The sequence below is a fragment of the Lissotriton helveticus genome, chromosome 3_1 (genome assembly GCF_964261635.1).
Source record: "Lissotriton helveticus chromosome 3_1, aLisHel1.1, whole genome shotgun sequence".
In the NCBI taxonomy this organism is placed as follows: Eukaryota; Metazoa; Chordata; class Amphibia; order Caudata; family Salamandridae; genus Lissotriton; species Lissotriton helveticus.
In genome coordinates this window covers 263280988-263307676 of record NC_136061.1, presented here as the reverse complement: position 1 = coordinate 263307676, position 26689 = coordinate 263280988, and the positions used below count along the sequence as shown (strand labels likewise).

The 26689-nt window shown below is 46.8% G+C and overlaps 1 protein-coding gene across 1 annotated transcript in view; it reads left to right on the top strand.

The window, feature by feature from the left end:
- AATF (apoptosis antagonizing transcription factor) overlaps window positions 1-26689 on the top strand; it is a 509083-nt gene that overhangs the window by 341209 nt on the left and 141185 nt on the right. The window contains exons 9-10 of the mRNA XM_078683573.1: window positions 8096-8163; window positions 15410-15490. Coding sequence (XP_078539699.1) covers window positions 8096-8163; window positions 15410-15490 — 149 coding nt within the window. The remainder of the gene's footprint in view (window positions 1-8095; window positions 8164-15409; window positions 15491-26689) is intronic.

Here is a 26689-nt window from a genome sequence, read left to right as displayed (position 1 = left end):
GAATGGCACACTTAGAGTGGGAGTGTCTCTGAGGTCGGTAGGGAGCCCCCAAGTACGACCCAATGCAATGGAGGATGGTATATCCTTGAGTTAAATTAACATTGCGAGTGGGTCTACCATTTGATGTACCAATCAAGTCAACAAATATGAACGAAGTCCTCATAGTGGAACCAATGCAGATAATCAATGCAGGGGTCATCTGAGGAGGGCAAGAGACTATTCTCAGCACCTGAGATGCAGGATCCTGTATTAGGAGAAGCAGGCCACGGTGCAAACGATGTAATGTGGATGAAGACGTTGGTCACTGGAGATGCTTGAGGTTGGGGCTACTTGGAGCCTGAAGACATTGGTGGAAGAAGCTAACAAGCCTTTGTAACTGCAAGTTGATATGGTGCACAGGGGTTCGGTTATTGCAGTCCACACAAGGGATACTGACATCAAACTTGGTGAGAGGGAAGGGCAGGCCTCACGAGCTGTGGAGAACCACCACCTGTGTTGCAGAACCTTACGTAGTCCGGAGGAGCTCAGGATCAGGAGACCGGTCGACTTAGTTGCGGTGCCTGCGAATGCAGGGAAGTGACGATGTAGCAGACTGGAAGGGGTACGAAGTCGAGGCCAAACGAAGTCCAGCGAAGTCCTGAGTGCCCAGACGATAGAAGTGGTGTCTGATCTGAATCTTGTCCCACGACTAATCTAGGGACATACACCCAGGTAAGCCCTTAAGTACCCTGAGGAAACGGTTGGGATCTTGACAGGGGGAGCTTACTCCCATGTCCTTTGCCCTGTTTCGCGCCAGAGCAGGAGCCAACGGCTCCCAGCACTCGTTTGAACTGGACTATACACGGGGACACCAAATGGGCCCCTCATGCAGGTTTAGTGGCGCTGGCAAGTGCATCCACCCGGTCCCAATACACTAAATCCTGTCTGGGAGGTGGGCACATCTCCCTGTGACAGGATGCCTATTCTGCTTTAGCCTGCTCGAGCTTGGCTCAGCAGCAGGAGGACAGAATCATATCTCTGGTCGGCAGCAACCATTTTGTGCTGTCCTGGTCTAGAAGGCTAGCACCAGGAACACTGAGAGCCTAACGGATGTCTTTTCCAGTGCTTGGAATCATACTCCCAAACCGTTTACAGTGTGAGGGTATGATTCTAACATGTTTGATACCAAACATGATAGGAATCATTTCAGCCAATTTCGAGATGGTCATTGCGTAATTACGCGACAACCCTCTAAGGCTGATTCACTTACAGCCCGGGAGAATGGACTCCGTAGGCTGTTGGGGTGTCCTGCTTATGCAAGGGCACCCTCACACTTGGAACCAAGCACCCTGCCTTCAGGATTGCAAAGGCCTGCTGTACGGGTGACTTATAGGTTTTGAGTGCAGTGACCCCAGATGTAGGAAACCTTTATCTTTGGTAAGTGGTGCTAGTACCAGCGTACACAGGCTGCAATGGCATAATACATGCTTCACCCGATGGGGGACCTCTGGGGTACCTTAGTACCATACACTAGGGACTGATAAGGATACCCCAGTATCCAATCTAGGATGTACCCAAATACTGAACATAAAAATTTAAGGGAGATAGCAGATAGACTGGGGTCCTGATTAGCAGGATCACAGTCAGACTAGTCAATTACAGCTTAGCAACAGGCAAAAAGTGGGGGTAACCATAAAAGTAGATCCTACTTTCCTACAATAGTGGTGGTAGCTGCCTATCTTTGCAGGTTGGGAATATTAGAGTTACTGTACGTAGACATTGGCTGCTGAGTACAAGCTCACCTCAGGCAGTCGGTAACCACCTCCAGACGACAGCCAACCTGTTAACATCTTTCAAATACCCCGTTAATGTGCCGAAATCACACCATTGCAAATGCTCCCCTTCATTGGAGCCAATCTGGGTATGTTTCTATTCCGAGCGCTTCCTCAGCATCAACAAGTCTAGGATATTCGAGCAATGATCCCAATGTATCATCCTTTGACCTTGGTCTCAGTAAGAGCAGCACTGAGACTTCGTGGCCTTTTGCATCCAGCTATTAGACCACTCCAGGTGGCACATGCAGACTCTGAAGTGGGAACTGACATCTCAGTGGGCTCAGCACCAAGAGAACCTATCGGATTCAATCCAGGTGTCAGAGGAGGCTGTGAAAGATATGCAGTGGTAGTTGCTGGACAACATCTGGATTGGTGGCAGACCCCTCTCCCTGCTCAACACAGAGCTAAGGGTCGTGAAAGAAGCATCCTTGCTTGTTTGGAGAGGTCATCTAGGAGAGGTGGAATTCAGAGGGCTGTGCTCTCTGGTGGAGTCCGCCTCTACATCATTCTGCTGGAGTTGGAGGTGATTTGCTTGACATTAAAAGGTTTCCTCCGGTTCATCAAGGGGGAATGGCTGAAGGTCCTTACAGACATCACCACCTTCTTGTGGTACTGCAACAAGCATGGTGGAGTGAGATTGGAGGTCTTGAGCCAGAAGGTCCTACCTCTCTGGGACTGGTAGGATCTTTAAACATCAGGGCAGATGAACTCAGCTGGCATTGCCGTATGGATTACTCAGAGGTGGTACAGAGCATCTTCCAGCAATGGGAAGAGCCCTGGATTAATCTCATCTCCACCACGGTGTGCATGTTAGCATTCCCAAGGCAGTTCTCCCTTGGAGATGAGTGTCAGACTAGAACTGAGGACTCCTGTGCACATTCCTGCCTTTTCTCCTGCCCATAGTTCTGAAGAAGATCAGGAAGAAGATCAGGAACAACTAGGCCCAAGACATCCTAGTGGCATCGATTGGGCCAGTAGGGTATGGTATCCAGAATTTCTGGCTATAAGCATCTGTTCTCAAATCCAGCTGCCTCTTCAGGAGGTCCATCTGCTGCAGCAGCAGGGCAGGGTCCTGCTCCCAAGACTGCACAACTTACACCTCCACAGTTGATTGTTTTTGCCTCCTCCCCCCAGCGGTAGTAAAAAATATTCTGACAGCCAGACTTTTCTCCATCAAAACCATCTATAAGGGACGCAGGCATATCGAGCACCTGCAAGCCCGTTCCTTCTTTTCTCCCTGTCATTAACCCAGCAAAGTCTCGCTGTGGCCTTATCAGCAATCTTTTGTGATGAGTTTTCTAAAAGGACTGACTCACATGTTTGCACCAAAAACCTTTGTGATGCTCTGTTTGGATTCTTAATTTGGTTCTCACATTTCTGATGTGCACCCCATTCGAACTAATGCACAGTTCCCTTTGAAAGTTGTCCGGCCTTTCCACATCAGGTCTGCCGGAGTTCTTTATCCTGCCTCGTCCATCCAAGGAAGAAGAAAGACCCCATCGCTTAGACCCTAAGAGAGCTTTTACATTGATTGCATCAGGGACCATCAGGTGGATGGTCAATGCTTCGCTGGCTTTTCTATGACAAAGAAAGTGCTGAAACTGGCAATCATTAGATCCTTTGTGTAAGGATCTACTTCTCATTGGCCAAGAACCAACCACCAGAAGGCTTACGGGCTCATTCCAACAGAGCTAAAACTGCAACCTTCACAGTGGCAGGCGGAGTACCTGTCTTGGATATCTGCCAGGCCATGACGTAGGCATCAGTCCACATGTTCATGAAGCACTACTGTCTGGATAGCAGGCCAGTCTGGAGCAGCACTTTGCCAGTTCAGTCTTGCAGACCCACAGATCAAAAGGTGAGAAAACTGCAGTTAGAAGCATCCATCCGATGAAAAAGTTACTTATGTTCTGTAGCACTATTTCCGGTGGATACTCGAACCACAGATTCGTTACCAGCCTGCCCTCCCCCTTTCTTTGAAATTGACTCTCTTCTCCATCTTAGTGGGGTTCCATCTAAAGATCAGTAAATTGTAAAATCTGATTAATGAGAACTCCTTGGAAGATGGCTGGGACTGATATCAGAAAGAAACTGACGTCAACGGGGTGAGATGGCGGATATATGTGTCCTGACATCACTTTCAGAACAGAAAGAACCCGACACAGAGCTGCACGACGTCACCTACTGGGGCGTGAGGGAATTTCTGACAAAAAAGATCTCCAGATCCAGTCTCTTGAGTGTACCAGTGCTGACATTCTGAATGTTTAATAGCTGTGCGAGATTATTGTTAGCAGTAATTTACATTCACGGTTCCATTTTGAAAATTATTAGCATGTTGTATCTGTTTTAAATTGATCACATCATATCGTTTTAGTGTTGTAAGTATTAGAGAGACTCTCTGAACTAAGGCAATGGGTGGGTAGGAGGGAAGACTCAATGGTTTGTCTTAGTTGGGACATTGAAGCCCAAGGAACGTGGTAATTAGTATAGGGGATTTGGCGCCAACGGTTGATTTGCACTAACTTATTTTATTCAGTTTAAATTGACGGTGCTCAAAGGTGTGGGGAACCACCAACCACCAACCTCCACAAAACGAGAGCCAAGCTCTCAAAACAAGAATGAACTCCCAAGCACACGTTAGATTTTAGACAAGGTTTCCCAATTAATGAGCGAACAAATATAGTAAGGGACATTGAACCATTGAACAGTAGCTGTGGTCGTGTGGATTTGTTCTACAACGCTTGAGCTCAGTGAAGACATTTCAAGCATCCTTTTGAACGCACCATGGCGCACTTGTTGTGTCACTGTCCGATGAGCAAACTTTTATTTGTAAGTTAACCTCACTGTGGCTCTGGACTGAGCCAGTGTCCAAAGGAGTTCACATGAAGCAGGGTTAAATCACCAAAAATCTTTACTCTGAAATATAAGCACTATAGATTTTACCACATATGAAAACTGAGTATCTGGACCCCCGTCCCCTGTCCTCCTCCTGCCCCATCCCCATTTCAGGTTGGGTCATACGTTTCACCAAGGTTTTGTCCTATCTTCCACCACTAGCTTGCGAGTTGGACTTTGACATGAAGTAATAACATCTCGCAATTTGTTGGGGAGTCCTTGAGAAATAAGTTGATAGTGTCAGTTTTCTTGGTGAGCCTATGTCACCTTCATACAAAAGAGCAGCTTATGGGACACAAATTGCCGCCTTTGTTGGTGCTCTTACCAGAGAGGTCGGGGACGAATAGAGTTGAAGTGTGCACTACATTTTCTGGCTGCTGGTTTCATGCACATCAGTCATCTGAGTGGGAATGGCTCATGCAATGTCAGCCTGTACTTAATCCAGTTTTCAATATCAGGTCCTTTCACCAGCACTTTGATCACAAGCACAGCACAAATTCCCAGAAACTCCTACAAATGAGTCAGTTACACGTGCGCCACACAAAACCGCCGCTTTCCAGGAAAGCACTTGAACTTAAAGGTCTCCTCTAAAGAATCACCTGGTTAGACCAAATGAACAGAGACATTAGAAACGAAGGCAGAATTGGAAATTAAAGATTCTGGGTTTGCCACAGGCTATGCAAACGTTTGTTTAGTTTACCATAAGTGCACTTACTTTGTGTAATTGAGGAAGAGAACATAGGTTTGGTCTGCTTGGCATTTGCATGTGCTTGTATGCTTACGAGGGATGCTCACCAGGCTTCCTCCCAATGGAAGGTCAGAGTCACTCGCACACACGGCAGGTGGATTGTGCTGGCCACTGCAGCAGAGAACCTTTTATGGACAGCTGTGGCCCCCATTGGAGTGGAGGCTTTGGGAAGCAGAACAGCTAAGGGCAATACGCAGATATGTCTACTCCATCAAAAGCCCAATCGAACTCCTTCACTGAAGACGCAGAAGGTCATTTGGGACCCCACTTTAGGTGCAGTTGATATTCTCCAGCTTGGTTGTCTCTGCGCTCTCACCTTTTGTGGCTGATTGTTAGTTGTGCAAGCTGTCTGAAATGCTCTGTTGTGGCAAGGCAGCATATTGAATCACCAGGGGGTATTTCACTCAGCCTGTGCAACTATCATGTGTGGCAGGGCTCTTGTGTGCTAATAATGGCTGTTGCATGCAAGAAAGGGCTGATTGCATGTACGCATGGCTGCATTTAATGCTAAGGAATGCATGTAATAGACAACTTGTTTGAATGGAAATACTAACAGTCTGTGGTGTGGCGCCATATAGCCTGTCTAGAAACTCCATGTTGTTAACACTTTTCACACTCACTGGACAGGGAGGGAGAACTTTCCATCTCTCCGGTGTGAGTGTTGTAACCCTGACTGCAAGGGAGATGACTTTCTGGCGATTCTTCTTGCGAGAAATAAGGGAGAAATAGCATTGGTTCCTTCGCTATTGTATGCTTCTATAAGGGAGAATTATCTGCACATTTTTGTAACAAAGCCAGAGCTGAGCAAGAGTGGCTCCTCTCGCTCTTTTGAGATCTCATTGGTGTATATGGTGCAAGTGTGACGCAGGGTAGACACATAAGCTGATCGCTTTGGGGAGATGCTGAAGGGCTGCCCCGATGAGACCATAAGGTATACTTGGAAATTCTACAAAGCTTGGCATAATGAAAGCTTATTATTCTAATACAATCATACATGTTAGATGGCTGTCAACATTTAGACATTTTAGGTAAGACACTTACTAGTAGGATATGGAAGTGTGATGAAATCTGGTCAGGGTTTATCTAATATTTACCACATATTATCTGCAGAGTTTAATATCTCAAAGCGCGTGCAAGAGACAGAAAAAAAGAGCTCAGCAGTACAGCAGTCTAAGTGGACCTGCATGAAGAGAGCATAGATTCAAGGGGTATGTGCGCTGGGATGTAGAAAGTGAAGAGGCTCTCGGAACAGAAAAAGGTGACCATCGTCTTGAAACATGCCAACAGAAAGTACCAAGGGAAAAAAAAGGACCGCATTAGCTTTTAAATTCCCACTGAAAATCCATACTTAAGTGTGGCCCAGCCCCGGGTGTCTTTGTATGAATTAGAAACATGAAGTGAGCAGAATGCCAAGTAAATCGTCTCTAGGTAAAGAGAGAACCAAGTCTGAGAAGTGCACCAGGTATGGGGTGGGTGGGGTAAGGTCTTATGAGCTTTCTGGGAGGCCAGGCAATAGCGGCCCATGGAGGGAGTGCTGCCGGGTACTGACGTGGGGCGGGGGAGTGGCAGGGTGAGGGGGTAGTAAACTACAGATTTCTGCCGATTAGAGTTAAGTAAAACTTTAAAATAAATAATACGAATTTTGTTACGTCAAATGCGATGCTGTGCGTGCAACAAAATTAGTTTTATTTATTTATATGTTTACTTACCGCTAATCAGCCGTAATCCGTAGTTTACTACCCTCCACCCTGTCCCTCCCCAGCCCCACGTCAGCACCCGGCAGCACTCCCACCACGGTCTGCTACTGAGGCCAGGTAGTTCTCACAAAGCTTTATAGCCTGCTGCCGAGGGCTGTACCACTTGTTAAAGGCCCTGAACCCGAGTTATAGGCCAGAGCCGCAGGCGAGGGGCTCTAATAAGGGTGAGGGCCTTTAACAACAGGTATAGTCTGAGACATAAGGGCTATAAGGCTATTAGAACATTGTAACCACTAAGGGTATAATGTTCTCAATTGAAAAGGGAAAAGCAGAATGACAAACATTGGAAAGTTGATGCTTCAGGCCTATACGGGCCATTATAAGCCCAGAGCTACTCCATTGTCTTCAGTGGAGCTCTAGGCTTTCCAGTGTTCTAATTGTTTTTTATAACCGCCATGTTGGATATCCTCTTATGCCGCGTGGAAGATGAGCTCATGGATCCTTTAATTGCATAGACAACTGCTGGAATGGCCATTCAAAGGAGGTGGCGGTGGCTATGTGACATCCAGGGGCATTCTGATAAGCACCGTGGAGGTGTGCTCTGCGGCAGCCGAGTCAGAGCGTTCACTACAGTGAGTGCCTTGAGAGTAACTGATTGGGACCCAGTGGCCCGCACTGGCCTCCATTTTGCTTCGCAGCTTTGACGCCTCGTGGTTAACTGACCAAGCCAGCCAGTCCTGCAGCGAACACCATTCCTCCAGGTGCCTGATATATCTGCTGGCTTTTGGACATTCTTAATCGTTGCTTTCAACCCCAGTTTTGTGCTTGTCTCCATAGACTGAGTGAGGTGTGTGCCGATGATTGAAATCACCTGTAGCCTTACGTCATCAGAATATATATATCTGGCTGGCATGCTAATGTATTTACATGTCTCTTTCCAGCTACTGCGAGAACTTATAGAGCGCAAAACTAGCTCGATGGATCCCAACGATCAAGTGGCCATGGGCCGGTAAGTAAGAGCTGCTGGCCGCCTGCCTAGAGACCGCTGCAAGACTCGCGCGCGCGCGCCCTCACCAACTCGCTCAAAAGAGAAAGAGAAAAAAGCCTGCGAGCTCAGAGGTCAGGCTCAATTACATGAGCTACCTCGACTGGATGAAACCCTTCTATTAGGAATAAATCATAGCACGCACTGCCAAAAGATTATGTCAGAACCATTACTCCTTGGGCAGTGGCGCTGAGAACATGCAATAACTTATTCCCTCCCCTCTTTATTATTCTCACAACAGCAGTGAACTGTTCTAACTTATCATCACACATCAGATTGTAACAGACTGGAAGAGTGAGGTGTCAAATGATCTCACAGGCATTCCGGTTCGAAGCCCAGAGTTGAAACGCACCCCCCTGTCCTGCCAGATTTTCAGGATGTCCACGTAGGTTAAATGTACATGCAATTAAACTAATTGGTAATGATTTACAGAAGTGGTTATACTTAAGTGCTGTGGTTTTTGGTGGCCTTTGTGGACCAACATTGGACGTCTCTGCCTTACATGGGCAGACTATGTGGGGGTCAGTTTCAAGTCAGCTAGTTAATTTAGTCGATTATTGCATCAACTGCTGAAATCTTTTTGCAATCCCTGTGTCATGGAGGAAGGACGCTACGTACAATCCCTATCTCATGAAAGAGTTTCAGTGTTCTGGAAATATTATGTTGTCATCCGCGTTCCACCGCGTCCTGTAATGATGCCACGCAAGAATCGTAAATTCAAGAAAGAACCACATATTCCTGTATGTGCCACAATGGCATTAAGACTCACGGCATCATGTAAGATCTGTCGTGTTTTGTAATGACCTCCGCATCCTTAAAGATCCACAGCATCCTGTAAGATTCTCAGTTTTGTGATACCAACAACCTTGGAGAACCACAGACTTCTGGGAGAACCACAGCATCATTCAGGATAATGGGTTTGGTATACAAGTGGTCGCAGGCAGGTAGCTGGAGGCGAATGAGTAAGTCGAAGATTGCCCTACCAGGTCACGAGCGTTGACTAATATGCAACCAAACAACGTTTGTTTAGTGTCACCAATACTATACATTTATCTGGTTTTCCAATAAAATAGATGGCTACAATTAAGATTTTATTAAGATTGCAGTAATTGGATTTTGCAGTCGTTGCTCCAGATGTGTGGATTTCATGCTTCACATGGGGTAGCCGCCGACTTTTTGATAAAGTTTTCAATTCTTATCAACGTATGCAACATTTTCTAACACCAGTGTATTTAGCCAACGAGATGTTTTTGCGTTGCCTGCCAAAATTGTGGTGCTCTGCACATAAATTCTGACCACCTTCTTGCAAGGCCTCCAGGAGAGAAGAGGAGCGACCAATGGTGAATTTAGCGCATACCTTTTTTGACAATTATTTTTTAAAGAGAGCCTTAACCGCTTAAAGATATCGGTGGTGGCTTGAGCAAGGGATTCGCAACACACGCTCAGTGCTGTTCCATGAACAGCAATCAACATGAATGTATTGTGCTTCACTTGTTTATTGTACTTTTTAAAAAAGTTGTATTTTTAAGCTTTCGTATTCACTTTAAGATGCAAGAATATATGTGAATTAAATATCGGTGTATCTGGGTTCATTGAAATCATGTTACACATATTTCAAAACTTTGCAGAAGAATACCATACACATTTTATTCCTGTACTCCTTTGCAAGAGCAAAACACACAACCAGGAGGCTTCTTGGCAGTAGTCCTAATATCAAATTATATGAAATGCAAGAAACACTGGAAATATTTTTTGTTAACTTATTCTATCGATGTAAGTTTCTAGCAGGGGATATGTAATGTTTGAATACTTTTATTACAGGCAAAAGATTGATTTGATGTTTACTGTTTTCTTTCCTTATAACTTGGATATAAAACGTTTTCTTACACACAAGGCTTAAGGTGTCCTTACTTTGTCCATGTTTAGTTTCCCATCTCACCCTGTGTGATGATGCTCAAGTGACTCCATTTGAGGAATTTGCTGTCAATGACCAGGGAAGAAGGGAAATTGCATTTCAGTTTTGTTCATTTACTTGATTTTTGAAAAAGACACCAAGATCGACGGTACATGTTATGAATATTATTATTATTAATTTTTCATTAGGCGCAAAACGGATCATCCCAATGGGGATCTCTCGGCGCCACAATAACAGACAAACCAGAGCAGAGACTGCTAATTAGTGACAGAACATCCAGGTTTTGAGACGTTTTTTAAACTGCCAGAGATTGGAACATGTACGGATGTTATCTGGCAATTTGTTCCAATGAGAGTGGGCGAGATACGAGAAAGATCGGCCACCCATTCTGACTCTATTAATTCTTAAGCGGCACAGTAGCCGTCGATCACTTGATCTCAATTAGCGAGAGGGGATAAACGGTTTTAGCTTCTTCCTCAGGTAAGCTGGACCCTTCCCCTGGAGCGTTTTGAATACCAGACATAGAAGCTTAAACACTGCTCTTTTCCTGATGGGCAGCCAGTGAAGCCGTCGCAGGAGGGGTTCCCAAGGGGCTCGAGCAGGCTAATTAAGGGCTAGACTCACAAATGTGTTCTGCACAACCTGACGCCTGGATAGGAGGTCTTCCCTGATCCCTACCAGTAGGGAGTTTCCATAATCTAGTCTGCTCACTAGAAGTGCCTGTGTAAGGGAATTTTTTGCTGAGAGAGGGATCCAGGGAAAGATTGACGTTGAGATAGTTAAAAACACAGCCATTCTGAAAGCCAGCTAATCTGTATTTAATTTGGTGTTAGCAAATTAGAGTAAGACACCTGGGCGAGAATCTGCAGGAGAGAGCAAGGAGGTCTATATAGTTGGGGAGAGGTGTGGCGCCGCGGCCAGGGCGACTGACGCTGGAATCTGGGGATCACGGTTCGATCCCCGGCTCAGGCGGCAGATTAGCCCAGCACCATGTGACTCTGGGCAATAGCTCGCTTAATCTTCCCGACGGCCCCCAGCGCCTAGAGACCCTTACGGGTGATTGTGCGCTTTACAAATGTGGACGTTACTTTACTTTTATAGTTGTAAAGTAGTCCCCAATGTAGTTTAATGGAAGCACTCGAGTGGTGGTGGAAAAATACATTCCACCAACCAGTAGCATTAGATGAGATATGAATACTCCACTTGGTTGATTTAAGATGTGATGGACACATCAAAAAAGGTTAATCATTGAGATGAGCTACCCAAAGCCCACACTATGTATATTGGTAGAAACGTGCCTGTTTGATGGCCATGCTGTCAATACCCAGACCTAAAAACTACAATTTTTCAGGACAAATGTCTACATGGAAATGATCTAAGAAAAATTCTAGTGCACGTTATACAAGTAAATTGTTAACCTCCAATTAGCCTTATTGGCAAAACCTGGACTTATTGGGAAATCCAAATTCTTGTCTGAGTGTTTTTTTTTTCTTTCTTATGTGCCATCTGCGCTTCATGTATGTGGTTGATGGACCTGTAAAGTGCTGTAATGTCATCAATATCTGGAATTTAAATACAGTTCTTTATATATGGAAGAACTTCAGGTTTGCTGATAATGCAATAGTCCTGTTGGTTCAATGGGTCAGGAAAGGTACTCTGGAGATTTCATGCCAGATTTCCAAACTGTCCACTGGAGATAGATTTGCGTACAGCGAATCTAAGTAGGAGTAGCCTACATAGTCTGTGGTTATCCTCAATATCTGGAAAGCAGTGCTTCCACGTGGTCCATCGAGGGAGAGCCCTGCTGCAGTAGGATGCTGAGATAGAAGATCTCGAATGTTGTCCCATGACAATTATGAAACATTCCGACAATCCTGGGTTTTTTCAGTTCTTCCAACATTTTCCATTCTAAATCGCAAAAAGATGTGAGCTAAAACAATGCATAAATAAAAGACGGGCCCGGCAGAGCTTCTCATGCTTGGCATGGGACAGATTGAGAGCTCCACGATGGTCCAATGAGATGACTTCGTGAACGAGCACCCAGCAAGAAGTCTGGGGTTAATATTGTTCTAGCATCAGGTCTGACTCTGCTTTTTGAAAACAATGAAATACGTACCCTTATGTTGTGTGATGACATCAATCAATTAAGTACATGACACAATTCTGTATGTTTTTTTTTGTTTTAAGAAGCGCGAACTAGACCCAAAGGTATCGGAGTGATTTACACGAGCACCAGTTGGGTTACAGACAGACACATTGATTTTTGTTTGGCACGGGGAGATTAAGGGCTAGATGTAGGAGCCCTAATACCGGTCGGAAACGACCGATTTTGGCCGTTTCCGACCGGTATTAGGGTTTTCAGATGTAGGGCGTGCATTTACAGAATCGGTATTTTACCGATTCTGTATTTACCGATTCGGTAAAATTACCGAATCGGTAAATACAGACTCGGTAAAATACCGATTCTGTAAATGCAGATGTAGCTGGCACATGTCAGAGTGCCACAGGGCTTTAAGAATCGGTATTTTACCACCCAATCCAATTGGGTGGTAAAATACCGAATCCAGGTGTGCATGCACATGTGTGCATGCACACCTGTGCCATGTGACACACAGACATGCCCTTAGGGCATGTCTGTGTGCCACATGGCACACATTCCTATTTTTGGGGTGCCAGAGGGTGTCAAAGTGACACCCCCTGCATCCTTGCTGGAATCGGTATTTACCGATTCGGTAATTACCGAATCGGTATTTCCCATTGATTCCTATGGGCTTCACAGCCCATAGGAATCAATAGGAAATACCGATTCGGTATTTACCGAATCGGTAAATACCGAATTTTAACGATTCATTATTTCCACATCTGGAAATACCTACACCTCCCCCCTTAATATTTACCGATTCATAAATACCGAATCGGTAAAATTCGGTATTTATGAATCGGTAAATATCATTTACCTACATCTAGCCCCAGGTGATTTGCCCAGAATCGCAGGATGTTGAGCGTCCCTGCCGAGACTTAACCCGGATCCCCAGCTCCGAGGTCGACCGCTCTAGCCATTAGGCCACATCCTCTCCCTAAATGTATGTGGTACGGATTATATACAAAGCCTTTGGTATTTCAGAATTTTGCTTTGTCCAGTGACCACAAATTGTTTAACAATGTAAGTTAAAAGACTTTAGTATTCTAAAGAAATATGTCAATTTTAACCATTCTTAGTTTTCTTTAATGGTGAAATTATGCTCATCTTTTGATGTGTAAATGTGTCTGTGATCAAATGTTGTGTTGCATAGCTGTCTACTGACCGTTTACAGCATCCAACAAATGAACTAACTAATAAATTAGCTAACCCTGTGGTTATGTATCTACATTTATATATTTTGCCTCCACTGCAGAGAATAAAAATCTAATCCCCCCAAACCTCACCAAACCACCACTCTATAACTCTATCCTGTCTTCTTCCAAAATATCCCCTACCTCCACTGTCTGACACATCCCAAACCTCTTTACAACTATGAACTTCCAAATATCCCTTTCCAGACTCTTCCCTCCTCTATCCATCCTCTATCCATTCTTTATCCTATTCATTCAACCAACAGGCTCTCTGACTCCTCCCAAACCTCTTTTACTACTTAGAACTCCTAAAAATGTGTTTCTAAACTCTTCCCTCCTCTATCCATCTTTTGCAGGTGTGTTTAGGGGGAGGGGGTGGACGGGACACACGCATACTCCCAGCCATGCATTCACACACACGAACAAACACATCCATTCACAACACTCCTTATCAAACATTCATACATACATGCACGAGCCAAGCATTAATTAAAAAAAAAAACTCTTACCTGCCGCTCTGCTACCTTCCCTCATTGGCTGACTGAGGGAAGGCAGCAGCCTCAACGTCATCACAGAGTGGGACGGGGTCAGTGAGTCTGCTGACCCCACCCAACTCTGTGATTAGCACTCAACCCTGGGTGCTTCAGGGCTTAAAAAGGAAGCGCCCAGGTGCGAGGCAATTAGTGACGCTACCCCTCGTCACTGAAGGGAGGGTCTCAGGGACCTTTGCTGAGCTGAGGAGGTCACGCCCACAAAGAGCTGTGACTTCCTCAGCCCAACAAAGTTCAGCTCAGGCAGCCAGGAGCCTGCGCATTTAGCGCATGTCTGGCTCCTGGCTGCCTGACCTGAAAATGAACTGCATCTGTCAGGCTGGCCTTTGTTCAGCCTGACAGACACTGTCCGTGAGGGGCAAAAGGTGGGGGCGTGGCCCCTCAGCCCCAATGGACCAGCCCCGGCTGGTATTCGTCCTTTATCCTATTCATACAACTAACAGACTCACATGTCTACCACTCCCAATAACAATTTATATTTCCCTCTACTAATCTACCACCAATCCACTTTAGGATTACTCTTTGAAAAGATCTTTGACGCCTTCTAAGGGGTAGTCAGTGCTATATAAATATAATTACAATACAAAAAATAAGAAATGCACAACTTCACAAAGGGGGGTCTCCTTACTGACACCCCATTGTGGAAACAAGTCCAACTTTTCTGCCCATCCAATAGATGGCAAGGAAACACATATTAATTCTATATAATAATATCATCAATGATGATAACTTGTTTTTATATAGGGCTTTATACCACTAATTGTAAGCGCTGTAAATAACATCTGTTATTGTTACCTTATTTATTGGCACTTAACTTATCCATATTAGAAGGGTGGAAGGCTGAGTCTAGTGAAGCAGCAGAACTTTGTTACAAGTAATTGCTTTTATTTGATTTATTTAAAACCTATAGTTGAAGTATTTTAGAGCTAGTTTTTTTTGCATGATTGGATGGTCTTGTTAAAGTTCCACTAAGTGTGTGATTGATGATCAGTTATAGAATCCCTCATTCTATTCTTTTGTGTCACTATTTGTGATAAAAATGCGCACACGTCATTGTGAAACCTTTTGGAGAAAATGTCCCTCTGGTGCAGAAGGCAACTTTAAATACCGTGGGCAATCCTCCACTGAGGTTTGGTTTGGATAACTCTGGAACTGGCTAGTCCTAGAACCTTGCCTTCTGGAGTCGGTACCCAATGATGACTGTCAGTTCTTGCGATTAGTAAATTCTTGAGGTCGCTTCTTCTTTCTGTGCCCTGTCTCTCGTGACATTCTTTCTGCTGTCAATTTACTGGACACTTCTTTTGGGGAAGTGTGCAAGATATAAAAAGCATAGACCTTGGGGATGCGGGAAGATTGGAGAACTTCCATTCCTCCATCAAGATTTATCACCACCTCTGCTGTCTATTTGCAGGCAATGGCTGGCTATTCAGAAGTTGAGAAGTAAAATGAAGAAAAAAGTTGACACCAAAGCCAGCAAAGGCCGAAAAGTGCGGTAGGTTATTTTTGTTTATTTACTGGTGCTAATCGCTTCGTTTTACATGTGTTGTTGATTCACAAGAATAGTTCTCAGAACTCTACTGCGGTGCGCAGCTAGTACCCCTTGAACATCAAAAACAACAAAGCACTCTACCCTATGTGTCCACATTATACTTTTAACCCTTGTTCATGCACAAAGCATTCAGTGAGAGGTCCTACCCCATGTGGACAGTCTATTTGCATAGCTGGCTTCAGATTCACAATTGGGCTCTTCTTGAAGAGGCTGCTGGTTCTCATTAGAAGCAATTAGCATGGACCCCTTGGTGCTTCAGAGACCCTACTTGTCTGTCACATTGAATGCAACTGGCCAGGCAGCTATCGTTTCTGTTTTCTTTCCCACCTAACAGGAATCAGAGAATTATTCTAAATAAAAAATTAACATAAAAGGATCGAAGCATGTAAATCAGAGGGAGTCAGGAGCACCTACAACAAAATATTTAAATTGGACTTAAAGAAAAAGTACAGTGGCAGAAATATGAGAAAGCGCAGTGTCATTTGGCTCCACCAGACTATTCTGAATGAAATTACACACCAGGTTGATTGAGCTATCTTCCGGTCAAGCTGGGTGAGATTGTTTCAGGTTGAAAAGTTTTCATGTCGGGATAGTTAACACTGCTCTTTGCCAGACTAGCTGAGACTGCTCCAAGCTAGCTTGGTTGAGATTGTTTCAAACTGTGTTGGTTAAGATTGCTTGACTTGATTGATTGAGATCACTTCAAGCTCAAATGGACGAGACCATTTTCATCTTAAAGCTTTTATGTTTGAGATGCCTTGAAGCTCTTATGGTTGCTTCAAACTAAGATTGGCATTAGGCCTAACTGGATGTGATGGCTTCGAGTCAGGTTGCTTGACTTGACATCATGCGAAGTGTGTGAAGTAGCTTCACACAGTTTCAATGAGATGCCTGATTTGATGAGGTGACATTAGATAAGGTTAGCTGAACACTTTGTAGTGCACTTTAGTAAAGATGGCTTCGGACACTACTTTTACCTTGGTGAGGCTTTTTTCCTATGCCCCGGGGTAACCACTCAGCAGTAGCAGTATTCCATACTATTATTTACCATTGGTGACCTAGGTCCTCAAGTCCTTTGCGTGATTGGTTCTCCAAGGGAAGCTAGATCAAGCAGTAAAGGCTTTACTACAGGAGGTGATACTGGGTTTAGTACCCAGTTACCATGGAGCACATGCAATTACACACGCAGAAAGTAGGGCAGTTAAAGGAAGGATATACACAGAAGACGAAAGGTCCTAGCACTTTGGGGACTAAGATATGACCCAAATAGAATTAAATTGCTTATGCTTTAAGGTTATGGGCTTTAAATACATTGTGGCCCTCAGGTCATTATTTCCCTATGTTGAAATGTTTAGGTGTTCTTGCCTGTCTTCAAGAACTTCTAAGTCTTTACTATGCGGTAAAGCAGATGTAGCTGTCTATACCTTTTTCCACTCTTAGACATTTATATAAAAAAGAGAGATTATTAAAATATAATTTTGACAGTCTTTGGGCTAGTGTGTGCAAGTTGAGCGCTGACTTTTTCCAACCTGCTTGTCGTTTTCTGACGTGAACTATTCCTAATATGTCACAACTCAAAAATGTTAATTCGCCAGGCTCACTGAATGATCTGCCTAATGAATATCTATCAGCAGGTCACTATTTGTACCCTATTATGGGGGAACGCAAACACATGGATGGGGGGGTTTCCTAACGACTACTGCTTACTTCCCCCTTGGCCGTACAACGCAAATCTCACAGGGGAAGCTACCCATTTGGGACCACTTCCCTTTTGCAAATAAGTTGCTACTTCTATTGAGGTGTCGGCAACTTTTCATTGAACAGTGACCACAATTGTCGTCATAAACCATTGATGTATATATCACATAGCGAGTTGCACAAATGAGGGAGCCCTTCTTTTAAGGTTTTAGAAAGGGACAACTGAACACAGAGGGAGCCAGCGGACTCTAGTTACTTCTTTTATATTTCTGTAGCGCTCTCATGTTTTAACTTTGCCTTATTACGAATACCATTACCATTGTAACCAGGCAGGTCGCTCCCCTCACCGCCACACAGCCCCCTGTGTGCCCTGTGCCTGCTGCTGCTGCCTCGCATTCAGTTCCACTGCTCTCTGTGCTTCTTTGACCTTTGCTGCTTTGACCCTTCTTGCTTGAGTCTCCCTGTGCCCCCGTTTTTGCCTGTGTCCCCTTTGCTTTTGTGACTCCCTCCCGCTCCCCCCTTCGTGGTTTCCCCGCCGCTGCGTCACCTGCGGCCCCGTCCCCTTGCATTCCCATTCGCCACCCCGCTCCCGCCTCCCAGGTGCTCCTCCCTCCCACATCCCCTCTTATGGAGGCCGCGCAGCGGGCGCCGCTGTCACGCTGCCGACACCTGCCTCTGCTACGACTCCAGCACCCTCCACGCACTCAACGCCAGACGATCACGCACCTGCTGCCTGGCCGCACCAAAGCGACCCTTCTCCTGCCGGAACTGCAGCTTCACCAGCATCCGGCCCGCCAACCCTACCAACAAGGAACCCAACTTCCTCAGATGCATCCTGCTCAACACCCGCTCCGCCCGCAACCACGCCATCTAACTCTGGGCCCTACTCGACACCAACGCTCCAGACGTCGCCTTCCTGACCGAGACCTGGCTAACCCCCTCCTCTGCACCTGACATCACCATAGCCATCCCGGAAGGCTACAAGATCACCCGGAAGGACTGCCCCAATGGAATAGGAAGAGGAATTGCCATCATCCACCGAAACACTCTCAAAATCTCGACACATGCCGACGACTCCCTCAGCACAGCCGAACACCTTCACTTCCAGGTCCACACCAACCCCAACACCACCCTCAGAGGCACCCTCATCTACAGGCCCCGACCGCAGTTCAGCGACTCCATCACCGACTTCATCAGCACACACTCCCTCGCCTCCACGGACTACATCCTCCTCGGGGACCTGAACTTCCACCTCGAGAACAACAACAACACCAACTCCTCCACACTGATCGACAACCTCGGACTCAAGACAACTCGTCACAACACCCACTCACTCCGCCGGCCACACGCTTGATCCCATCTTCTCAGCAAGCACCCACGTCTTCTTCGACCGCACCACCGAACTCCACTGGGCCGACCACCGCTGCATCCACATCACCTTTTCAGAAACCCACCACACACCACCGCACCCAGCAGATGCCGCAGCTAGGGCAAGATCACAAAGGACCAGCTAACCGCCGCCCTCGCCCAGAACCCACCCGCGGACCCGACCAACCCCGACGCCGCAGCCTCAGACAATGGATCAACGACTGCGCCAACACCCTCGTCCCGCTCACGAAGCCCCCCAACACCCACACCAGCCAGAGAGCCAGCTGGTTCACCGAAGACCTCCAGGCCTCCAAGCACGCCTCCCGAAAACTAGAAAAAAACTGGACAGCTACACAGCCCACAGGAACGCCACCCGCCGACACCACAAACTCATCAGATCCGCCAAAAGGACCGCCTTCAGAGACCGCATAGACAACAATGCACACAACAGCAAAGAACTCTTCAGTATCGTAAAGGAACTCTCCAACCCCAGCTCCAACACCAACGACATCCCACCGTCGCAAGACCTGTGCGACTCACTGGCCACCTTCTTCCATCGCAGGATAGCAGACATCCACAACAGCTTTAATGCCGCCACCACCCCGGCATCCGCCGACACCCTCGCTCCCACAAACACCGCCCGCACCAAGCGCCTGCTCGCCTGGACCAACGACAACGACACCATCAAGATCATGCACACTGTACACTCCGGATTCCCGGAAGACCCCTGCCCACACCACATCTTCAACAAAGCCAGCAGCACCATCGCACCCCACCTCCAGAAAACCATCAACATCTCCTTCGAGACAGCGACCTTCCCGGAGAGCTGGAAGCACGCAGAGATCAACGCCCTACTAAAGAAACCCAAGGCGGACCCCAAGGACCTCAAGAACTTCCGACCCATCTCCCTGCTCCCATTCCCGGCGAAGGTCATCGAAAAGGCCGTCAACAAACAACTGCCTAGCTTCCTCGAAGAGAACAACGTCCTGGACTCGTCCCAGTCCAGGTTTCGCAGCAACCACAGCACTGAAACTGCCCTCATCGTTGCCACCGACGACATCAGGATCCTGCTCGACAATGGAGAAACTGCGGCCCTCATCCTCCTCTGTCAGCCGCTTTCGACACAGTATGCCACCGCGCACTAAGAGCACGCCTCCACGATGCCGGAATCCAAGAGAAGGCCCTGGACTGGACCACCTACTTCCTCACCGGGAGAACCCAGAGCGTCCGCCTTCCCTTCCCCCCTTCCGCTCCACCGAGCCACCAAGATCATCTGTGGCGTACCCCACGGCTCATCCCTCAGCCCAACATTGTTCAACGTTGACATTGCACCGACAGCACGACCAAAGCATAATCTCCTACGCCGACTACACCCAGCTGATCATCTTGCTCACCAAGGACCCCCACACCGCCAAAACCAACCTCCACGAAGGACTGAAGGCCATCGCCGACTGGATGAGGAACAGCTGACTGAAGCTGAACTCAGACAAGACGGAGGTCCTCATCCTCGGTACCTACCCCTCGGCCTGGGGCGACTCCTGGTGGCCAACGGCACTAGGAGCTCCCCCCACACCTACCAACCACGCACAAAACCTAGGGGTCTTCCTCGACTCCACACTCTCCATGACAAAGCAGGTCAACGCCGTCTCCTCCTCCTGCTTCAACACCCTTCGCATGCTTCGCAGGATCTTCAAGTGGATCCCCACCAAAAGTAGAAGGACGGTCACCCAGGTCCTCATCAGCAGTAGACTGGACTACGGCAAGGCACTCTACGCATCCAGAACGCCCCCGCACGCCTGATCATCGACATCCCCCGCCACAGCCACATCATACCTCCCCTGAAGGACCTGCTCTGGCTCCCCATCAACAAGAGCATAACCCTTAAGCTCCTCACCCACTCAACAAGAGTATAACCCTCAAGCCCCTCACCCACGCACACAAAGCACTCCACGACACCGGACCAGCGTACCTCAACAGCCGACTCAGCCCCTACACCCCCGCCCGCCAGCTCTGCTCTGCAGAACGCGCCATCGCCACTGTCCCCCGCATTCGAAGAGTGACCGCCGGCATCAGATCATTCTCCCACATCGCCGCCAAGACGTGGAACACCCTCCCCATCTGCCTACGGCAGACCGAAGGCCTCCTGACCTTCAGGAGACTCCTCAAGACCTGGCTCTTCGAACAGTAGCAGCGTTCCCACCCCCTAGCGCCTTGAGACACTCACGTGTATGTAGTGCGCTTTACAAATGCTATGATTGATTGATTGTTTTTAAATACAGCCTTGGGGGTGTGTGGGAGCCTTTACTCTGCACTTGCGTGTATGCACTTTTCCTGCCTCACCTTCACAGACAGGGGTGTCCCGGGGGGCCGGGAGGAGCGTCTTTAGGGTTTTCTTCCTCTCTCCCTTGTTCCCTCAGGGTCTCTCCGGTCCGCCACGGGTTTTCCCAATTGTGCGGAGAGGGTCCCATGTACCAGAACTTTTCCCTGGCTGGCCGCCATTTTGGAGGTTTGCGGTCCAGCCTCACCTACGCTTCCGGGTTAGGCGACACAAACCCGGCGCGCCGCTGGCACGCTGAAGGCAAGCCCGTCTGCGCCAGGTACGCTGCCCGTTTTCCCCAAGGTAACAAGGACTCCCAGGCAAGAATGCATTCCAGGACTGGTCTCCTTGAATTGCGTCCTAGACTTTGTCACAGAGAGTGCGCTGCTAAGCTGGACTTCTCTACTGGGGAACCAGTGCACTGTCAACATTGCAATTTCGGACCCGTCAACGGGCTGGCGTCTACTCTGGGCTCCCGTACGGGGCCCAAGGGACTAGAGGGTAGAAAGACATCAGGGGCCAGCACTTGGACCGGCACCACAACTGGTCTAAAGTCCGGTTCTATTGGGGGGGCGCTGATAAACACTCGCTCCATGCCCAAACATAAAACCGAAATTGCTTTGACTATCCCAACACTCAATTTGGACTGTCTATTTGTCAAAGACAATTCCGGCCCGCCCTGGCGGATGCTGTCCCTCCTGGGTACACTATTCTCAGATGTGACCGCTTTGAGCGCAGAGGTGGCGGTCTGGCTTTGGTAGCCCAGGATTCTTTTAGTTGCACCCTCACCATGGTAGATGGGGATCCTGGCTTGCCACTGAAAGCATCCTCTTTTAGGATTAAGCTGTCCAATAGCTGCATTTGCTCTGGCCTGCTAGTGTATCACCCGCCAGGTCCCAGAACCAGGCTTAGTGAATCATGGTGCAAAACACTGGAACCATTTGTCACCCCTACTCACTTCACTATTCTAGGATATTTTAACTACCATCTCGAAAATAAACAGGACAATGACTCAGGACACCTACTAGAACGCGTGTCATCCTTGGGATTTGAGCAACTTGTTCAATCCCCCACCCACTCCGTCGGCCATACCTTAGATGGCATTTTCACCAATCATGATAACTAAGTGATCGAGAATATTTAGCCCCTTAGTTGGGTGGATCATTGGCTTATTGAGTTCAAAGTCTGTCCTACACTTCCATCAGTGTGAAGGAAAGCACTGTCCCCAGGTACATTCTCTGTAGGGCAGTGGTTCCCAAACTCGGGTCTGTGGACCCCCAGGAATCAGTGACACATTCCCAGGATGTCCGCAGGCAGCAATTTTAAAAGCCATGCAAAGTTCCTTGTATAATCAGCAGTTTTTGGGCAGCAATAAAAGTGTTGAGATAACTCCAGTGATTAATGTACTTGCTGGAGTGAGATGGGGGGTTTGTCCAGTGGCAGCTTTGACTCATCTAAGGAAGTGCAGAGAGTTAATATGCCTGCTGCGAAGAATGTCTACCATGCATTTCTTAAAAAGCAGTATATTGTTTTGTGCATAGCTCAGTGGGTTCCTGCTTTTGCCATAGAGATTCTTTTGTTATTGTGCAGTTCACACGTTCCAATCGTAATCTAGCAGAGTGAGCTATAAACTGCCATCAAAGAGCTGCATGCAAACTGCATGGTACAAGTTAGTGAGTTATGCTTTTTCCCAGTCTTTCATTATTCTGATGCTGCTAAAAAGATTTGTTTGGGTAGAAATAAATCATTATTATTTAAGTCAATGCTAATCCCTGTGTTATGTTCTGAATCCTGAGTTGGTGCTTCTCTAGACCAAGCTCTCTTAAAAAATGCCTACCAGTATGGATGACAAGTGAATTCTGCGCCTAGTGTAACATTTTCTATTCACTTAATTACACATGTATGATTCATTGTCTCTGTATGTGTGTTGTGTGAAGTGCTCTGGCACCCTACAGTGGTATGAGAGATGCTATTAAATAAATGTACTACATGTGACAGTGTGGCTATGGAGAGATGAGAGGCACTGTTGGAGGGTAGTAGTGAGGGAATCATTGAAGAATGTCAATCATTGAAGATTGCCAAAAGATTGTTGTATTCTGGTGCATAGTAAAGTCATTATTTACTATGCTTTAAAAGCTAATACAATTCAATATATAATGACAAATGTGTTGTAAAATGCACCTTTTCCCCCCATATTTTCTTGGGGACAGCCCTCCGAAGCCCCCTTTGTAGTGGTCAGGCTCACTCGCTGCACTTGGTGTGCACTGTACAGGGACTGGTGTGACAACATTTGCCAGAGCAGCTTTAGGTTTCCAGTCCAGCCTTGGCAGGAGCAGGAGCCTCAGGCAGCAAAATAAAACCGACAATGAAATGTTAGTTGCGAGATGCAGCACCAACCTTCCCATCAAGAGTTTTCGATTTTTGCAAATATTTTTAATATAAAAAAATCAAATCTTTTGTAAATCAAGTCCAGTCTTTGTTTGATGTGCATATGTGTGTTTATTTTTTTAGAATTACAGTTTTAATGTTTGACATTTAAATTTCACAAATTGCTGGAGGTCCCCGGCTTCCAGTAGTGACTCAATGGGGGTCGTCAGGAGTGAAAAGTTTGTGAACCACTCCTGTAGGGGACTGAACAAGCTCTCAACCCCCAAATGGGACGTTGCCTTGGCATCAGCCGGTGCTGGGAGGCACAGCCCATTCCCCCCCACGGCGGAGGACTTCCTCAATTGGATCATGGAGGCCCTTCCCACTACTGCCCCTTTTAAAGAATGCGTTTTTAGAAGAGCCAAACCAGCGGCGACATGGTTCTCAGGAGAACTTAGATCCCTCAGAAGGGAGTGTCGTAAACAAGAACATAGATGCTGTATGGACCCTTGTGCTAGGGAAAAAGCCAAGCAAAAATCTCTGCTACAGAAGTATAAACTTGCCATCTTCCAAGCCAAATCCCACTTCCTCACTAAAAAGATCCTTGCAGCAGACAATTTCTCTCGCATGCTATTCAATGTCATTAAGGAGATCTCTAAACCACCAGGGACACAGTTGCTGTCCCCCTCTCAAAACTTGGGTGACAGAATAGCCACCTACGTCCATGACAAGGTCCTTAAAATCTTTCAGGAGCTTGGGCGTATACGGAAATTGAAGAACCGATGTTGAGGAGGTCATCCAGAACTGTGGAAAGTACGCTCCTTTCAACCTTCAAGCCTTCCCACAGATCACTGTTCAACAAGCCGAGGACCTCCTTATGGGCCTTAAATCAGGCTTACCCTCAGACCCCTGTATGCCCCTCACACTCAAGTTGGTCCCCAATCCTATTGCAGACTTCCTGTGTAGGGTGTTTAACCACATTCTTCTATCCGGCAGCTACCTGGACACCTGGAAGTTGGCTATTGTTACACCACCACTCAAAAAAACTAACGCTGACCTCTCCGAACTGAAGAACTTCTGCCCCAACTCACTTCTCCCGGCCCCCGCAAAAATCTAAGAAAAATTAATCAACACTAAGTTGATGAATTACATTGAATCCCATGAGATCTTAGACCAGTCTCAAAATGGTTTCCGTACTGATCACAGCACCCAGTCCGCCCTCATTGCTGCCACTGATCACATCTGCATGCAAGTAGACCAGGGTGGGTCGGCGGTGATGATTATGCTTGATCTGTTGGCTGCTTTCGATACCGTCTGCTAGACGGATGGTTTAACGATTGTGGGAGGTGGGAGTTTCGGGAAAGGCCTTGCAGCTTCTCCACTCCTTTTTGACAGGGAAAACGAACATCGTCAGCTGGGGAGGTTTCAGAGCTAAGGCTTTTAGCTTACCTTGCGGGGTTCTCCAGGGCTCATCACTGAGCCCCACCCTCTTTAATGTGTATGTGACCCCTCTGGTTGAGGTCGTGAGATCTTTTGGGTTCCCGGTGATTTCCTATACGTACGACACGCAAATCATTGTCTCCATCTCTAATGATTTGCAACTGGTCACAGAAAAATTAATCCGCTGCATGGCAAGCACCATTGGCTGGATGAAGAACAACTCCCTCAAGATTAATACAGATAAACTGAGATTCTAGCTTTGGGTCCGCAGAACTCAATCTGGTCGAACGCCTGGTGGCTGGCAGTCTGTGGTCCTCTCCCCGTCTCGGCTAGGACATTTTAAAAACCTGGGGTTCACCTCTGACGAGGGTCTGACCTTCGATGCTCAGGTCAGCCGCATGGTTGGCACATGCTTCTATATTTTGAAAACCCTCAGAAAGGTGCTTCCGTACATTCCATCTCATCTGCACCGGCCCACCATCATTGCACTAGTCACTTCCTGGCTTGACCACTGCAATGCCTTGTACATCAACATCACTATGGCCTTCCTGAGCAGTCTTCAGATCGTCCAGAATGCGGCAGCCAGGCTGATCCTTAATATCCTTAAGCATCATTCAGCGAGGGAGGGGATCCACACTTTGCATTGGCTCCACATCAGGAAGCTCATCTCCTTCAAGTTCCTTAGTATGTCTATAAGGCCTAGCACAGCAAAGGCTTGCTGCAGATGAAAACCATGTTTCAATGGTGCACCCCCGGGAGTACCCTGAGATCCTCTTTCCAGAGAAAAATGATCTCTCCAAAATTCCGCAGGGTCAGATGAGGCGGACGCTCCTTCTCTCTGGCAGCCGCAAAACTCAGGAACACCCTGCCCCCCTCGATCTCTCATGCAGAGTCTTTCCCTGTGTTTAAAAAGCTGTTGAAGGCATGGCTTTTCTCAACATAGTTGGCAGTTCTGTGCCTTTCTTCTTCTCTTCGACCGCCCAGCACCTTGACACCTACGGGTATTAGTGCGCTTTATACATCTTTATCCTATACTAACCTATCCACGTGTTCATGTGTTCCAGTGCAGTGCTAATCAGTGTCCTCTAGCTGAAAGTAATTTAATTAGCACAGGTGATGTTGTTTATGAAAGTTGTATTTAATTACCACTCAGTGCCTCATTGTGTGTGTTTTCTCTATTCGTGAGCGCTAAAGATTAATTCATTACGTGCCCCTTGGAAGACGAAAATGTTGTGTCCTACTTCTGTGTTCGAGGAATGGCCCAGTTCCTTATTTTCAAAATGTGGTCACCCAACTATAGCATCGGAAAAAAAACACATTTTTGGTCGCTAACCCTGAGATTTTGGAAATGACAGACTTTGTGACCATAAAATAGTTTCTTGCACCTGCCCTTAGTGTTTAGAGGGTTTCAGCTAGTGGGGCGAAGAGTCGAATTTATCAAGATGGCTATGAAATGTACTCCTTATGTTCCAGTTTTTCAACGTCCCTTCGTTCAACAGTGGTCAGCTCAGTGGGTTTGCGCCCATGTGGCTAAGAGTCCGCAAAAGTGGTCTCAGAAAAGCCTGTATCTTAACTCTTTGTAGTCCCAGCCACATTTAAAACATGGCAGAGATTTCTTAGGACCCAGAACATTATGTTGGAAAGTGCAGAAGCCTCTTGTTATGAGAAACCAACCTTTATTAATGTTACTTTTTTTGTTTTTTGCATATTTGGTTTTAGAGTTGGGAATGATTGGTTCTTGTTATTATTGTGCTCCTCGTGTCACCTTTCCATGTTCTTTGAAGGTTCCTTGCTCATTAGACCCTAAAGACGAAGAGAATGCATCGCTACTTGAATTAAAAAAAACTGAGATGAACAATTTCCTTGTGAGGTGAGTATAAATCCTTCCCTTTCAAAGGCATCCGAAAGAAAGTCAGGCCAGTCCGTCTGGGTCAGTCCTAGCATTGTAATTT